This window comes from Aplidium turbinatum, chromosome 15 (genome assembly GCF_918807975.1).
Source record: "Aplidium turbinatum chromosome 15, kaAplTurb1.1, whole genome shotgun sequence".
In the NCBI taxonomy this organism is placed as follows: Eukaryota; Metazoa; Chordata; class Ascidiacea; order Aplousobranchia; family Polyclinidae; genus Aplidium; species Aplidium turbinatum.
The window spans coordinates 22,670,103-22,688,862 of NC_137486.1; the positions used below are offsets into that span (position 1 = coordinate 22,670,103).

Below are 18,760 nucleotides of genomic sequence, written 5' to 3' on the forward strand. Positions count from 1 at the left end.
CAATCGACCAGATAGATCATTTTGACAATATGTTATCTCAAGGTACAAGTCATAATTGAAAATCTAACGTTGTCAAACATTTCTACGATCAAAATGAACAAGTTTGTGGAATGCGCAGTTTTAGCTCTTTGCCTTTCAATTCCAGCAACCCACGAAGAGCTGACTACTTTATGCAGAACATTTGATCCTGATAAGGAACCACCACCAAGCAGCAAGTGTTCTGAGACCGTCTATGTGCACTCAAACATCCAGCAAGGTGGACAGAATTCTTTGGATGAGTGCAAGAAAGAAGATATAAAGCAAATCACTGAGCAAGTCGTCAAAGGTAAATTGTTGCTTTTGTGTTTATTTGAATAATACTGATTTGCCTACTGAGTTTCATATTGTTATATCAGTGTCCTAGTTAATGTTTTTGTTATTATTTTTATTATTATTATTATTGTTAAACGAGTTATTTGCTAGATGATAGAAATTGTTTATGTGATGAGCAACAGATAAAAGGAGTAACAAGTATGAGCTATTCGTTTCATTTTCCAAATGTAAGCAATCAACTTTACCTTTCAGACAAGTTGGTGGAACAGGAAAGAAGAGTAGAATCAAAATATAAAGGTGAAAACAATAATTGTTGAAATGGGTTAATGATTAATTTAAAGATTGAAATTTATTAACAGTTTTTGTAATTAAAAAAAAAAACGATTCTATTGCAAAAAACTTTCAAATAAAGTATCTCAATGTTAAAACAAAAATAAAAACGACCGTCACAAAAGCATTGTTGTCGCATTTACTATCTTCAAATGTATGATGTAAAGTATTGAAACATCAATAATCAATTTTCAAATCCACACATTCCTTAATTCTTAATTTTGAATTTAAAAACCTATATTGCAAAACTTTTTGGTTACGTTGTGACTAAATCGTTTGCTTTTTATGTAAGGAGTGAAGAATGAACATGTACTGATGCATAGTAAACTATCCACAACAGCAAAGCTAATCATTTCCTTGTAGCAAAACTGTACGCATGACCGGGTTGGTATGAAAGAACTGAAATTGTAAAAGTAACTTACCAAACTTTTTTCTTTGAATTGCTACAATTTATCGGGTATGCTGACACTTCGGCACCGTTTGCCACTCGAGCACTCTGGCAGTTGCACTGTGGTTGCAGTTGTAGACATAGGTGACTGCTGATGCACACTTTCATTTTGTTATTGTTGATATAAATGTGATGCTTACTAATGTCGTGTTGTTATTGTTTCAGAGGAAATATCTTCGCTGCATGAACAACTCACCAACCAATCAGGTGAATTGAAACTGTTTATTTTAACTTTTTTTTTAAACAATGTAAAACGTTGTGTGAAAAGACATTATTGCTGTGTATGTATTAACTTGCAGTGTGCATATTAACTTTCAGTTCCCGTTCTCCGCTCAAGCACTCTGACGGTAATGTTATTAAAGTAACTACTTGGTGAACCATCCATTCAAAAGAAATCAACCAAACTTTTGTATGTAATTGTTGATGTACACTTTCATTTTGTTATTTTTAATATAATTGTGATGTTTACTAATTTCGTATTGTTATTGTTTCAGATGAAATATCTTCGCTGCATGAACAACTCACAAATCGATCGAGTAAATAGAAACTGTTTATTTTCACTTTTGTTTTTAAACAATTTAAAACGTTGTGTGAAAAGGCATTATTGCTGTCTATGTATTAACCTGCAGTGTGCGTATTAACTTTCAATTACCGTTCTCAGCTCAAGCACTCTGACAGTAATGTTATTAAAGTAACTACTTGGTTAGCCATCCATTCAAAAGAAATCAACCAAACTTTTGTATGTAATTGCTGATGTAGCCTACACTCTCATTTTGTTATTGTTGATACAAATGTGATGTTTACTAATTTCATGTTGTTTTTGTTTCAGAGGAAATGTCTTCGCTACATCAACAACTCACAAATCAATCGAGTAAATAGAAACTGTTTATTTTAACTTTTTTTTAAGCAATGTAAAACATTGTGTGAAAAGACATTATTGCTGTGTATGTATTAACTTGCAGTGTGCGTATTAACTTTCAATTACCGTTCTCAGCTCAAGCACTCTGATGGTAATGTTATTAAAGTAACTACTTGGTGAACCATCCATTCAAAAGAAATCAACCAAACTTTTGTACTGTATGTAATTGTTGATGTACATTTTCATCTGCTGTTGTTATAATAAAAGTGATGATTATTGAATTCGTATTGTTGATTCACTGTTTCAGATGAAATATCGTCTCTGAATGAACAACTCACAAATATATCAGGTAAATGTAACTGCGTATTTCAATTTTGATTAAATTTAAAATTTAAGATAAATCAACCAGACTTCTGTATGTAATTGCTGATGCACACATTCATGTGTTATTGTTAAAATAATTGTGATGATTATTGAATTCGTATTGTTAATTCACTGTTTCAGATGAAATGTCGTCTCTGAATGAACAACTCACAAACAATTCAAGTAAATGTAACTCTGTATTTCAATTTTGATTTTAATTTTAACTTGGATGATTTCTTGGCATTACTCCATTTCTTTTGTGTCTAAATATGGCAACAGTTTTATTTATTTTTCAGACAAGCTAGCGGCTCTAGAAGAAAGACTGGTGTCCCAATATACAGGTAAACACAAGTAGACTCGACTTTATATCTGTTATTAAGCCTACTTCTTCAGCCAGTCTAATACTTGATATTTTGATATTACTCGACACAATGAATCAGCAAAATGAGAACCTTAGGCCACTTGACCATAACAAAACCTTATGGAAGACTATTTCAGCAAAGGAAATAATTCCTGTATGCACAATCACGATACAGAATACACCCATCCCTCAAGAAAATAGTTTCAACGATCTTGGCTCCATAGTTACTTCGAATGGGCGATGCTGGGGTAATATCAAATCAAGAATTGCACAATCCAAACAAGTTTTCACCAAAATAGCCAATCTATCTCAGAAGACTAGAATAAAAATTTTACAGGTGTACGTTTGGTCAGTTCTGCTATATGGCTGTGAATTCTGGACAGTATGCCCGCAGATGGAAAAGAAGATTAACGGTGCTGAAATTTGGTTCATACGGAGAATGATGGAATTTAACTGGATGGATAGGATCACTAACGAACAAATGAGTAGACGCTCTTGGTGTACATCTAGCATCCTCATAAGAACTGTTATAAACAGCCAAATGACATTTATCGGGCACGTCTATTGCAAGTGCGGAATCGAGCATTCCGTAATGATGGGTCGACTTCCTGCTGGTCAGAGGCACCATGACGTCATCGGCTGGAAGTTATTAAGAATGTTTTAACATGTACAAAAGGAGTTTTGTAAATTTAATAAGAACAACGGAAGCTTGATCGTTGTAGATTGGACGAAGAAATCGAATTTGTTCATGTACAGCATTGATGATAAAGTCCACCTGCGGGAAAAAATAACATTGTGTATATATCAAGTCGTCGGTTATGTATCAATTTAATTCCCCACTATCCAACAATACTCGGCTTATTTATTCTGAATAAATAAATCGAAGGCAAACTCACTTGACAAATATCATAATATTGCAATAATACTATTTATTGGGACTGCAGGACCACTATTTAAGCCAGGGCACGCGCGTTAATGATCAATGGAGTAAAGGCTGCAAAAGCATTTCCCAACAAATCCACCGGAGTGTGCAATAAAACAACCATCCTCCTTTGCAAACTGCAATATACTGTAAAATATATAACAGACTGTAGCCTCCGTTGGTGTCAGTAAAAATCCTATTTGGAGAACAGATGGGGAGTTGAATACTTTAACCCTTTGCTTTTCAACGTTTTTTTGGAAGTTAACTGCTCAAGGGGGGGCCGTTTTTGGATCAAATTCAATCAGCTGTTACGTGTTATCCGCTGGTGCTATTTCAACAGAAGTTGCACTGGTGTGAAAACAAATCATTTGTCTATAAGTTTGAAAAGTCATTATTTTGAAATTTTATATGTTAAACTTGATATTTCAATTTTTGCAAAGGTACCCAAAAACGACAATTTTGATTTATCTTGCCGCTATTTAATTACCATGTTAATCCGATTTCATGCAAAGTTCTGAATAACAAAGAGCTCAATCGAACGCACGAAGTGTGTGTGCGGTGTGCCGAATCATTGCATTGATAAAGATTTGCGAGCAAATCTTATTGTAAGCTACTCACTGATTCTAAAATAGTTACAATTAGAGTAATATTGTTACACGAATTTGAAAAAACAAAACTGCGTTTGTTGTCTTACATTTTTGTCCTAAACTAATGCATTCCGAAACTCATGGCTAGCTTTTAGTTTTATGGAACCAAATTTTTCATAAGTAACACCTTAGCCTGCTTGAATAGCTGTTTACATCTTCGTTTGTGTATTTTAGGTCTACAATTGAGTTTGTAGTATGAATATTTTTAGTAGAGAGAAGACAATTGAACAAATTGTTGAAATTATCTGAAATTTCTAAGTTCAAATTAGGTGCTTTTGGAATTGTGGATTTGTGTCAAGTCGCATCACAAATATCATGCAGGCTCCATCATAAGTCATTTCGCTTACGGGTGTTTATAAACATGACTCATAAATTACATCCACAAAAAATACAGCATTTACATCAACAAAGCTAAGTTCGAAGCCCACTTTTTATTGAAGATTGCGTCAATCAATTTGAAAATATAATTTTAGTCCGCCAGCGTCGAAACAATGCAACAGCGAATTGAGGAACATGCGTAAACAAAGGAAATGTGAAATAATCCATGAGCAAATCTACATAAATTTAACGTTTACAAATGTTGAATCAATGTAAATAGACTGGATTGCTGACTGGGTCCTTATTGTTTGAAGCACAAAAAATACGCGTAAAGGCGACAACATCAGCAAGGCAGTGATTATGTTTCTGGCCAAAAGAAAATTAACTTTTGACTTCAAAGATAAAAATGATTATAACGAAGCTTCAAAGTTTGTCGTAAAACATTTTGCAGAGATACAATAAACATAATCACTTTGTGCCAGATTGTGAGAAGACTTCCTAGATTCTTTCCAACCATTTGCATGATTGCAAATTATTTTCTATAACTTTATATTGCCAAAAAATGGCTTCTTTGTTGAAACAACGTGGCTACAATTCTATAAAAAATTCTTAGGCCTACTACATTGAAGCAATGAAACATTTTTTTGTGATTTTGCTGATGACGTTTTACAATATCCGAGAAGTAAAAAATAATAATGATGAATTATTTTACAAAACCGTGGTTTGCAAGCGCTTCACAAAAAATTGTTGGGGGAAAATTTACTATTAGACGTAAAACGTTTGTAAAAGAAAATTGTCGGTTTACGTATTTATAATGTTTATTGCGCTGTTATCAAATTATAAACTGCCTGTGTTGTCTACCTTTGTGGTTGCCGGCCAGCTTAGAGCAGCATGCAAACTAAGCGTTTATGGTAATTGCATCGTGTTATGATTCTGGAAAATTTCCCACAAGGTCTTTATTTTTATCGTGATATTTTCCGCCTCTTCTGTCCTAAACTTGAAGTTATTGTGCAGCACAATCCACATCGGTTTTTAGACTCAGTCTTCATTAAAAATCTTTTGTGTGGTGCATCATTTCAAGTAGTGTCTTCCCCTAAACTGTTACACAAATCGTCCAGAACCAGGTTGATTATTATGTATCTTACAGCCGTTGAGAGCCCGTTATTGTATGTGTGGAATTATTACTGTAGATGTCTGACTAAATTCATGCCAAAGTCGAGCAAATTCTGCTTTCGGGATCCTTGCCGTTATTTACGGTATTTTTTGTTGATAAGTTTAGGCAGCATTTTTCCAAGATAAATGAAGACATCGGTATTGTTCGTCACTTAGATTTAGTTTTCTCAGCATTGTTTATTCATTCTTTGATCCACTAGTTTGTCCCACTTTTGGTATAATCGAATCGTTTATAAATGACGGGTCTTCACAATAGCCGGCCTCTTATACATTGGGGCAACGTATTCAGATGTTGAATCAATGATGAAGAAAGCTGATTTGTTGTTTGTCTTATGTAACGCCTAACTTTATGCCTCGTCTACATTACAAAATATTTTGTAATGTAGATGAGGCATTATCATCTTTATTTTGCGCTCTTTGGAACAAAACACAGTGCACTGTGAAACAAAAATACAGGACATAACAACAAGTAGGCGACATAAAGCAGGGAAGAGACGTCATCGAGTTAGCTGCTACGTGTAAATGGAGCCTATCTCACAATTTTGAGTGTATCTCACAATCACTGTTTGCAAAAACGCTATTTCTCCGGCTTCTCCCAAAAGCATTTGCAGTGATACATTTCCTCAATTGCAAGTTTTGTCAATGAGAGCATTTCCATAGAACGTTTATTTCGAAACCAGGTTTTCGTGTCTTTACCCAAGAGAAGATTTCTTATTGTAACGTTTTTTATTCGTCAATGAATATTATCTGCTTGAAACAACTGTTTTGAATAGTTTGTGGCCTCCATAGCCTACTGTTTTGATCGTGGATTGCTATTCTTCTTTGTAGAGCTGATAACGCAAAAAACGTTTGCTATTATTGTTTCTAATTAACAGCTTTGCGATCACTGGCTTTTCTTTGTAGCATAAGAAATTACGCGCTTTGTATTATTGAGGTCAAACCAAACAAAGGAAAGCAAGAGGATGCTTCTCTCGGCTCGCGCATGTCGATGCACGAAGCAATTATGAGCTTATGGCTTGTTATCGCAATGTAATCCATTTCACGCTTTGCTGGAAGTTAGCTAGAAATAGCAAAAATTCACTAAAATCTTGAATTTACAAGAAAACTACACAACTTTTAGCATCAAATTTAATATTATCAGATCCGCCTGGCAATTTTAGGAAAAGTCAAGAAAAACCAAGTGCATGGCGTTACTGTGCTTCAAATAATTAAAGGAAATTTGAGGGGGGGGCCAAATCTGGCCTCCCTTTGAGGAGCAAAGTGTTAAAACACAACGCACAATTTTGTTTGTCGCCAACAAAACAAAAATGAACTGCATCGAACCGTGTTGAATAGCAGTAAAGGCTGTAAACCAGGGCTGGGCAACGTGCGGCCCGCCGGCCACATGCGGCCTTTTTCTACTTTTTTGTGCTGCCCTTCATCTTCCAGATATTTTTTTAGCTTGCGAGAACACAAAATTGACCATTTTCCCACTTTAAAAGACATTATTTACATCGAAAACAATATTTTTCCTTTGATTGCAGTAATGAGAGCCTGAATGGTTATGCTCGAAGAGTGGCAGTATTGCGTGAAGAATTTTTATCTCGATTTATACAATTTCGAAAATATGCTGAAAATATGAATTAGTGTTTATTTGATATGCGGCCATCCTGTAGGCATTACATTTTCATAACTGGCAGTTGTGTTAAAAAGGTTTACCACCCCTGCTGTAAACAATCAAATGGCTTTCAACAACTTTTGAACAAATATTAGACATTGTTCTATTGGTTCGATCGCCCCTTCTGAGATTTGTGTTGCGTTGTTTTTACGTTATTTTTCCTTTATTTTCAATGGCGTGACCTGCATGCTGACGCAGACGTTAAAATTAGATCAGCGCTTCTTCATTGCACTTATTCCAGCAATTGTGTAAAGAAAAACTGCGTCCTTTCATACTGGACCTCAATACTTGTTGGAATGAGATGCTGCATGGAAAGCTTTTACATTGTGCCATTTCCTTATTTCGATTAATATGACTGTTGCAGGATGCAGTCCGAGCTCTCCTACCACCAAGAAGATATTTTATTCTCACCAAAGCAGCCAATAAATAGAAGATAAAATTTCGCTTATTGTATGATTTCAATCGGACAATTTCAATAAACCATTCAAGCTGTTTGTCACGGTTTCTTTCTATCTCTTACCAGGAAAAAGACTTGGAAAGGTTCAATGACGTAGTTTAATGGGTCAAACCGAAAAGCAGTCAATTAAATGTCGAATGGTTCTACTAGGGAAATGATAATCTAACTTCTTGAAGGACTTTAACGAACGGCTTCTCAAATAACTCTAATTTCGAACACAATTTATATCAGCACCAATTCTCATCTACTTGTATTCGATTACTTCAACTCTCAATCAACAATAATTTCTGCACCAACTACCAATCCACAACTCATAACACAACTCTCATAATCAACTCAATAATCATAATGCAAACTACACCACTAATTATAAAAGGTTTGTTCGGTCTAGTAACATCGAGAAGGTTACGTAATGTCACATTGTTCTGTCAAGTTGCAATAAATGTCAACAAGCAGAAGCTTCAAGAAGTCTAAAGAATGTCACGTAGGAGTAGAAGATTCTTACATAATAAATATTTCGCAATCGGACATCTACTGGTAAACATCCTTGTGACGTCATGACAAACGACGCTCAGAAATCATGAAAAACAACAGAACATTCTAGATTTGCATGCTTACAGACGATTCTGGACATGCGTTACATAATACAGATTTCTCGTGCAAAAGGTGACTTCAGGTCAATACCCGATAATAACACATTGCTCAAAATTCCACAATAAAAACAGCACATTCTGTCAAGACGCAAAGCAGCCAGACGCGAGGCCTTGCACATTGATTGTGACATACGCCCCCCCTTAGAATATTGTTGCAAATAATATAACAACACAATCAATACAAAACATATTACAAAAACAATTAATTACTCAATAAATCAATTCTCATAATTCCATCGTTGCATGATCTACCAACGACAGCTTTTCTCAAAACAATAGTCACGTTTACTGTGAAAGTTTACTTTTACTATCGTCCTCAACAACTTCAGTGCACCGGCGAGCAAGACGACCCATCTTCTTACATCGGAAACACTTCCTCTCCACACAGTCCTTGGCCAGATGACCTTCTCTGTGACAGTTGTAGCAAGCCTTTTCATCAAAAGGGAAGCTTCTGGCTATGTGTCCAGTCTCCCCACATCGGTAGCAGTGGTTGTCACGGCAACGTCTGTTTTCTGAATGTCCGCCGTCAGCAACGCACTCCCTGGCGAAGTGTCCGCGTCTACCGCATCTATAGCAAACTCCAAATGGTCGTCGCCTGCCTCTTCCCCTCGGTTCTTCGCGCTCATTGTATCCATGACCGTGAGATCGTCGCAGATTATCTGCAGAACAATCTCGAGCAAAGTGACCATTCTTGCCACAAGAATAACAAGTAACTTCAGAATTTCTCTCAATAACATTTCCGATTATAAGATCAACTAAAGAGTTTTGTAAACATAGCGCTTTCACAGTCCCACTACAATACGGAGTTTCGATATATATCTTCGCTAACGGTCCTTGCATTGAAGTGTTATTTATCGACATCACAATTCCAGTTTTTCCCGTTAACTGACTGTCTTTAACCAAATCTCTCCTCACCATTATACCGTAGAACCAGAATCACGTAAAACTTTTACCTTTTTGTTTCCAACTTTTCCATCCACTACTGGCAGGTAATCTTCAGGTATTATTTCTTCGTAAGCATCTTTTTCTGTCTTCTTTCCCGTTGTCTTCTCCAACTGATCATCTTCATCCGATCTCTCATTCTCAAGCGTGGGTTCATGAATCATTAACGCACAACCGCCTCGATAAACCTCTGTGTCTTTATCTTTTCCAGACTGATTGGATAGGGAAAACGACTTGTCCTTGCATTCCTTCGCTTCGTGTCCTTGCCTATTGCAACGATTGCACCACTTTCTCGATTCCTGATGATTTTTGTTAGTCTTCTTCCGGCAGTTAACAGACTTATGACCTAAGCCATTACAATTAAAACAACATACTTCTCTTGGAACCGCACCTACTTTAAAATTATTTGTTTGCTCTTCGTCATTATCGCATGACAACATTTCTTCGGTCGACAACTTCTCATCATGAGCAACTAAGTATTGTTCCGCCACACTGGCTATGTCTTCTAGAGTCTTTGGACTTCTCTCCATTAAATAAACTGAAAGATCTTTTGAACATGAATCTGTGAATTGTTCCTTAACTATAAGGTTTGGTAATCCGTCCAATGATTGTTCCGCCCCCGAAAGTTCAAACCATTTTAACAAAAGGTTTCTTAAACGTTCAATAAATTGACCTGGGCTTTCGTGTCGTTCAGGCTTTGCCTCACGGAATCTTTGATGGTATCCATGCTCGGTGAAATTGTATCGCTTTAACAGAGCTAACTTCAATCTGTCATAGTTCATGGCTTCTTCTTGCGAAAGTCTTGAATATACATCAAGAGCTTGTCCCGATAATAACATGCTTAGCTGGGTAGCCCACGTCGACTTCTCCAATTTGGCTATTGTAGCATATCTTTCAAATCTTAACAAATAACTATCCAACTCATCTTTTTCTTCAACAAATGATGGCAGATCTGGACGTCTAACTTGCGCCACAATAACATCTCGAGCATTATCATTAGTAGAATTAGATCGCTCACCAATGTCCAGCTTTTGTCTTTCTATATCAAGTTTTAACTTTTCCAATTCATATTGCGCTCTTCTTTCTTCAGCTTCTGCTTCGTACTGCCATTGTGCCCGTTTTTCTTCAGCTTCTGCTTCGCGTTGTGCTCGCTTCTCTTCAGCTTCTGCTTCGCGCTGCGCCCGCTTCTCTTCAGCTTCAAGTTGTGCTCGCTTTTCCTCAGCTTCAAGTTGTGCTCGCTTCTCCTCAGCTTCAAGTTCTGCTTTCCTTATTTCACGAACAGCTCTTCTTTCTTCTCTTTCGTCAGCTTCTCGCTGAGCTTTTTGAGCCATTATCTTGTGATACTCTTCCATCACAAACTGAGACTTCTCATTGTCACTCAGCCCCATTCGTTCAGCCATGCTCCGTAAGTCTTCAATCATCTCATGTTTGACGGTATCCGCCATTTTGTCAGCTTGTTCTTAATTTATTATTCTTTCAATAAATCCTTCGATATTCTTCGGTTTTTTTCGGTTTATTCCCGGACGAGCCCCCAGAATGTCACGGTTTCTTTCTATCTCTTACCAGGAAAAAGACTTGGAAAGGTTCAATGACGTAGTTTAATGGGTCAAACCGAAAAGCAGTCAATTAAATGTCAAATGGTTCTACTAGTGAAATGATAATCTAACTTCTTGAAGGACTTTAACGAACGGCTTCTCAAATAACTCTAATTTCGAACACAATTTATATCAGCACCAATTCTCATCTACTTGTATTCGATTACTTCAACTCTCAATCAACAATAATTTCTGCACCAACTACCAATCCACAACTCATAACACAACTCTCATAATCAACTCATAATAATACAACTCCCATAATCACATAATCAACTCAATAATCATAATGCAAACTACACCACTATTTATAAAAGGTTTGTTCGGTCTAGTAACATCGAGAAGGTTACGTAATGTCATATTGTTCTGTCAAGTTGCAATAAATGTCAACAAGCAGAAGCTTAAAGAAGTCTAAAGAATGTCACGTAGGGTATAAGATTCTTACATAATAAATATTTCGCAATCGGACATCTACTGGTAAACATCCTTGTGACGTCATGACAAACGACGCTCAGAAATTATGAAAAACAACAGAACATTCTAGATTTGCATGCTTACAGACGATTCTCGAAATACGTTACATAATACAGATTTCTCATGCAAAGGTTACTTTAGGTCAATACCCGATAATAACACATCGCTCAAAATTCCACAATGAAAACAGTACATTCTGTCAAGATGCAAAGCAGCCCGACGCGAGGCTTTGTACATTGATTGTGACACTGTTATTCCTTGTTTTGTTTGTGAGGTACTAGGACCGCATCAAGCCCTTGGTGGTTACGACTCGGCTCTACTAAAATAAGCAACAAGCCAGATAGAGGATCTGGTGGATTCAACATAAATATCTCAACTAAACATTATAAAATTCTTTTCTCAGCAATGCGAAGCGGATTTGCAAGATTAGACGACGGATGGATTGGACTGGCCAATGGATACCAATACAAACTATTGCCTGACTTTCAAAATTATACAGCAAGCAGACAATCTTGCCAAGGAATTGGAGCTGATTTAGCAGTTTACGGCTTCAAAACTATTCAGAATAGAAGGTAAGGCTACAAGCACTACTTGCAAAAGTTGTAAGATTACTAACAAATCAGTTTACCCATTAAAAATACTTTTGTAACTAAACCGACTAAAACAGAGTTTCTTAATTTGTTTGTACTCGTACTCCATGAGATTTAGTGAAATGCCCTTGCCCACTATAGCCTAACACATACAATGACATACTTATAAAACCTGTTGTTATTGGGCACTGTTAAGAGGAATTGACTTAATCAGAAAGTAGGAACCCTAACCCTAAGGAGGAGGAAATTTATCCTTGACGTCATTCCATTATGATATTACAATAGAGTTACAGTTTTTGGTATTGTGTATTGCGGCAAGCACCGATTTTATTGACGTAGCCTACTTAGTTTTGATCGCAATGTAGGCTAAGCTATAATTTCAAGTTTTCCAGCTTTGGCCTGGTTTGTGATTGCAAAAATTAAACTACTTTTAATCGCAAATTAGGCTGACGAATGAATTGAAGAACATTTTGCAACAGTGGATGAAGTTTAAAATTTCAAATACTTAAAATTAGACTAACTATTTGGCTAGCAAATAACATCAAGAGTTTAAGTTTAAAAACGCGCTTTGTTGCCGTCTTGCCGAATAGTAAAATCATGGTGGCTTAGAAGTTTTCAAATTGCAATTTCTAGACAAGTCTTCACATTCTTTTAAAATGAACATAGTTCTTTACTTCTTTTTAGGTAGTTTCAATTCTTTATTCACACGTTAGCCTACCTTAACTGTAAGATTCTTATGGCAAAAATCATGCCACATAACAAAAGACTCCTAAGGCCAATGAAAATTAATTTTATTTAGCCTATTCATTTAGCTTTTATTTCAGACCTTGCGATCCATATGAAGCGAAGAGAACAGTTCAACAAATTCACTTGCATGCAACATGCACTATAAGACATGTAGGCTTGTGTAAGGGTATAGTTGGACCCGATCGGCATGTGACAACTCAGCAATTACATTTCAGCTACTGCCCAGTCAGCAAATGAGATTTACGTGCTCACGTCGGACTTGCTTGGTCATCGCTTGTCAAACTCATTTTGTTGACTTGTGACATGCCAAGTTATGGCTTGCTTAGTTTCATCATCAACCAACTTCAAAACTTCTGACAATGCTGCTAAGAATTCAGGGGTGCGACTGGAAAGTTTGAATGTGGGAAGCTTGTGTTGTAGGTTACACTACAGGGACTGAAGTGAGTGATGATCTGAGAATGAGGAAGGTAGAAGTTTGATGTTTACAGGAAGTCCAATGGTGGAACAAAGGATCCAGGTTTTTGGGTGTCAAAACAAGGATATACAAGCTGTGGTGGTTGGGCAGTGACATTAGCACAGGAGAAGTTACGATTTTGGTAAAGGAAGAGTTATATAAAAATGTTGTAGAGGTTCGTAGACAAAGTGACACAGTAATGGCGATGGTGTTCGAGCACGTAGCGTAATTTATACTTATGCAGCACAAAAGGATAAAGACAAGGCTTCTTTGAAGCAAAATGGATGATGATGATGAAAGTACGACAAGGGATGGACGACAAGTGTCTTCTCGTGCCCCATCCTGTGAGTAACATCTGCACCCAAGCAGATGCCAAAGGAAACTTGTCAACCAAGAGCCTCCACCCGGACGGCACAGCTGCAAGGGGCAATAGACAAGTTCAGACACCCCACCATTCTGCAGCTCAACATAGAAGGCTACCCAACAAGCAACATCAAAGTTGTGGAGAAGCTTGCCCATACCAACCGGCACTCGTCATCCTCCTCCAAGAGACCCATCGCACATCTGCAGATAGGCTAGCTATTCCCAACTACACGCTAGCCGGGTCTACCTTAAGCAGGAAGCACGGCATTGCCACGTTTGTGCATGAGAGCCTGAAGTGGACCTTTGTCGACCAATCTCCAACTGATACCGCCGCCACCAGACTACTTGAGCGGCTGGACACAAAGAAGCTTGAGCGATGGAACGAAGCTGTCCAAACTATTGACTTTTCACACGCAAGCCGCAAAGCATGGAGCATCATCAAAAACTTCACTGGGCGCTCAGGAAAATCCCCTCGTCAGTGCCCCGTTTCTGCTAATGCCATCGCTTCCCAGCTAGTGCAGAACGGGGTCTACAAGACAAAGAACTGCAAGTAATCCCGCCTTGTCGGCAAAGATGTCTGCTCTGTGGCGAGTGGAAACATCACAAAAATAAGCAATCTCTGGAGATTTCACTCCAGAGGAATTCGCCACCGCCCTCCGCCTAGTGAAGCCACACAAGTCTCCAAGGCCGGATTAGATCTGTCCTGAGCTTTTGCTCCATGCTGGCCCTGCCCTCAAGTCCTGGTTACGTAGATTCCTCTCTTCCTGCCTGCACCACCTCACAATCCCAAAAATCTGGAGAAAAGCTTTAGTAGTTGCGATCCCTAACCTTACAAGCCACCAGAGGACCCAAGGAGTTATCGTCCGATATCCCTCCTTTGTGTTCCTTTCAAGATCCTCGAAAGACTGATCTACGCACGCGTCAACCCAATCATCGACCCGCTCCTTCCAAAAGAGCAAGCCACGGAAAATCCACCGTAGATCAGGTCACACTCTTAACCCAAGACATCGAGGATTGCTTTGAGGCAAAAAAGAAGGCCGAAGGCCTAGATTTCACAGCTGTCTATGACACCGTATGCCATCGCCGCCTTACTTACAAGCTTCTTCGCCTGCTTCCTGACCGACATATGGTTCATGTGATTATGGAACTTGTCAGGAATCGAAGCTTCACCCTCACCACCGGTAGCTCACGGCGAAGCAGACTGAGACGCCTGAAAAATGCATCCCACAGAGATCGGTCCTGGCTCCACTTTTTTTTCAACATCTACACCCACGACCTGCCAACTACGGTCTCCGCAAAATACGCTTATGCGGACGACCTGGCAATTCTCCATTCTACAAAGTAGTAGGAAAATATATAAGACACCTTGAGCCAGGACATGAAAACTCTCTCAGCTTATCTCCAGAACTGGCGACTGAAACTCAGCGAAACTAAAACTGTGGCAGCAGCTTTCCACCTCCACAATCGGGAAGCTGATCGTGAGCTACACGTCCAGAACAACGGAAAATCTCTGTCCTTCTGCCCCGAACCAAAATATCTCGGGGTGACACTGGACAGATCGCTTACATACCGCCACCATTTGGTGTCACTGCGCAAGAAACTCACATCCCGCGCTGCGCTACTCAAGCGCCTGACAGGCTCTAGCTGGTGGGCGAGGGCTCACACTTTCCGTATAGCAGCCTTACCTCTTGTCCACTCTTCAGCAGAGTACTGTGCACCTGCACCTGTTTGGTGCCCTGGGCACAGTGACCGGATGCCTGCGTCCCACACCATTGGACAATCTCCCCATTCTCGCTGGCATCCAACCGGCTGAGCTTCGTCGTGAAGAAGCCACTCTGTTCCTCGGTCGACGGGCACTGGAGCCTAACCACCTTCTCCACCACAAGATCTCTGCTCTCCGAAACGAGCACCCCCGTCGACTGAAATCAAGACACCCATTCGTGCCGACCGCTCAACTCCTCATGAAGAAAGCTGATGAACAAGAAATCTCTGCGGCTAGTTGGGCGGACCATAAATGGCAGTCAAGCGCCATCAGACTCAATTCGTTCATTCCCGACGTCAACACACGCCCCATCGACCTAACACTACCAAGACAGGCATGGGTGCGCCTCAACCGTCTCCGTATGGGCGTCGGGCTTTTCCGCTCCATGGACCAATGGGGAATGGCCTCTTCCTCCTCTTTTGAATGTGGTGCCTAGGAACAAACCGCAGACCACATCATCAATGACTGTACCAGCTTCAAGCCACCTAACGGAGTGGAAGGTCTGCGCGTCATGGATGATGAAACTAAAGACTGGCTGCTCTCTAGTAGCCTTTCAGTGTAGCCCGGGAACATCGTGAATCTGGGGTGGTAAAAGGATAGACCCTCGGCCCCAGAGGCTCACACGACGACGATGACGATGATGATGATGATGATGATGATGATGAAAGTGGAAGACCCGATACAGAAAAGGAAATATATTATGACAAAATGGCCCATGTAAGTGATCATTAAATTCTATTGGGTGCTGGGGACTTTAATGGGGAAGTTAGCAAACAAATAGATAAGTTTAAAAATGTCATGGAGGGTTTGGCGTGTGAGAAAGGAATCGTGATGGAAGGCGACTACTTGAATTCTGCGACAAAAAGACCTGTGTGTTGCTAATACTTGGTTTAAGAAAGAAGAAGGAAGAAATGTGACTTTCAGTGCAAGTGGAAATAAAATGGAAATTGACTTTGAGTTAGTATTCAAGAAAAACAGAAAACTGGTAAAAGACGTAAAAGCGATACAATGCGAACTTCAACATAGAAGAACATAACAAGAACGTGGAGATGATAATAAACAAGGAAAACGATTGGGATCAAAATGGCAATCAAAGCATGATGGCAATAAAACATGATACAAGTTCGTTGTTATTAAATTTTGCTAAAAATTGTTTTTTGAGAGGGGCCCCATTTTTGCATCATCTTTTGTTTTGTCTTAAACAATCTTTGTGCACAAACTGAAAAACAACACAGAAAGAATAGAAACGCTACCAACTGTTGGGAAGCAATCAGTTGAGATTGCGAAGTGTAAAAATGTTCACAACTATTTACTGGTGAAAATTACCGAATAATATTAGGTTATGATGTCAAAAATTACTGGCAAACCTGTTTGTAAAATCAATAAGACTAAGAGTTGATTTTGATTGACATGCTTGATGAAACTGCAACATGCCGAAAGTCCATATAGTAGAAATGAATTGAGTAAAAAGTATTTGTAGTTTTTTAGACTAAATTTGTTTCCGAGTCTTCACCTCGAAATTAGTTCTTCTACTTTATTGATGCACTCAGAAGGATCAGCAGTAGGAATAAATACTTTTTCGCTGAGTCATAGATTGCATCATCTTCTGGATCCACATTGGTTTGGCTTCGGACTGGTAACAGTGTTTTCACTTGATCGTAAATATTCTGGTTTGATTTTTAATGACCAAATTAATTAGGAAATTTCAGTTTCACTTTTGCATATTGAATAATCAAAAGACCTAGCACGGTTTCGAAATCTTGTTTTGAACTAACTTTTAACCTTTTAAACTAAGTTTGTAAGATTTCGAAACCATGGAAATATTTTATATTAAGCAATTACTTATCTACAGTAATTGTTTAATATCACTAAATACAGTTGAATGACAAGCAACATTGAAAGCAGTGGTTGGTTATTTCATTTCCCATCTGCTTCATTGCCCTCATACTTTGTTCACTGTGTTCTCAGGTTCATCGTGGACGGTTTGAACCCAAGAAGCCGCATGTGGATTGGAATGAATAAGACCCAGGAAGCGGGAACTTGGAGATGGATCAATGGCGAACTTGTAACTGATGGTTTGTGGGGACGAGGACAACCAAGCAGTCACAGTGGATATGACGAGGATTGCGTGGCTATGAACTTGGACAATCTACGCAGCTTCAACAGCCAATGCTCGTACTTTGCCCCACGTATATGTGAAAAAAAATGGAATTAAGCAATTGCTAGGGAACTTTACTCAATGATAATAGAAATCCCGAGTGGAATATCATAGATTGTTACATGAAACATTTGTCGGCTCTTCATCGTCGTGTGAGGACTCATTGTTACGAAATAATTATCAACAAATCTAATAACGAATAACAACGTTGAATAATTAACGTTCCATATTCAACGTTGTTATTCGTTATTAGATTTGTTGATAATTATTTCGTAACAATGAGTGGACAAATATTTCACGTAACAATCGATGATATTCCACTCGGGATTTCTATTGTCATTGAGCAAAGTTCGCTAGTAATTGTTTTATAGTTTTTCAGCTTCGATCAAAAAGTTAAAAGACAGTGACGTAGTAAGTGAATGTGTCGCAGTAGATTCCGAAATTCTTTGGCGTGCCGTAGTCCAAAGAAGTTTGAAAATCACTTCCTTAAAACAGAAACAGCTCAGCAACATTACGAGATTTGACATTATGACACAAAAATAAAGCGAACGTTTTTGGCTATACGTATAATCCTTTTCAAGCTTTTAAGGAAAAAAATATTAATATATTACACAAAAAAGTACCAGGGGAACACAGTATAACATCAAAATTATTATTTAATTTAAACATTGAAAGACTGCCTATCCTGCTCCCATACAAATTGACTACACAAAACAACGGATCAAGTATTTGATGGAGGAAAAGTTCAGAGGAAAAGTATCCAAGATGCAAGATTGCGCAAGATGGACGAAAGCACAAAACGAGATTATTGCAACAAAAAAAAAATCCAAAGAATAAAGCACACAGAAGCACAAATTTTATTTCTGTGATATAATGGTAGATGTGTTATTACTGATTTATGTCTGTTTTAACTGCTCTACCCAGGTTTGCATTAGAAAGCTGTAATTGATTGTGCTCGCGCCTTGCTTGATTATTTTTAGAAGTTTTTACCTGAAGAGTTGATTGGTTTGTGGGATTGGTTGGTACAAAACTTAAAGTTCATGAGTAGATTTTGGTAGCTCAAAGCTGCAGGTTTTCATCTGACTCTTTTTAGGAGCTGTCGTCAGAATAATAATAATGTTATAGTTTCATTTATTGTCGCTCTACAATCGAGCTGGTACCTCGTCAGAATAAGA

The 18,760-nt window shown here is 38.4% G+C and overlaps 1 protein-coding gene across 3 annotated transcripts in view; it reads left to right on the forward strand.

The window, feature by feature from the left end:
- Positions 1-17,690, forward strand: part of LOC145784441 (C-type lectin domain family 4 member F-like) — a 54,897-nt gene extending 37,207 nt beyond the window's left edge. For all 3 annotated transcript variants that reach the window (XM_082596256.1, XM_082596255.1, XM_082596253.1), the window contains 5 exons: positions 1,256-1,297; positions 2,257-2,298; positions 2,609-2,653; positions 11,915-12,083; positions 17,396-17,690. In XM_082596256.1, coding sequence (XP_082452382.1) covers positions 1,256-1,297; positions 2,257-2,298; positions 2,609-2,653; positions 11,915-12,083; positions 17,396-17,642 — 545 coding nt within the window. In that variant the 3' untranslated portion in view covers positions 17,643-17,690. The remainder of the gene's footprint in view (positions 1-1,255; positions 1,298-2,256; positions 2,299-2,608; positions 2,654-11,914; positions 12,084-17,395) is intronic.
- The last annotated feature ends 1,070 nt before the right edge of the window (positions 17,691-18,760 follow it).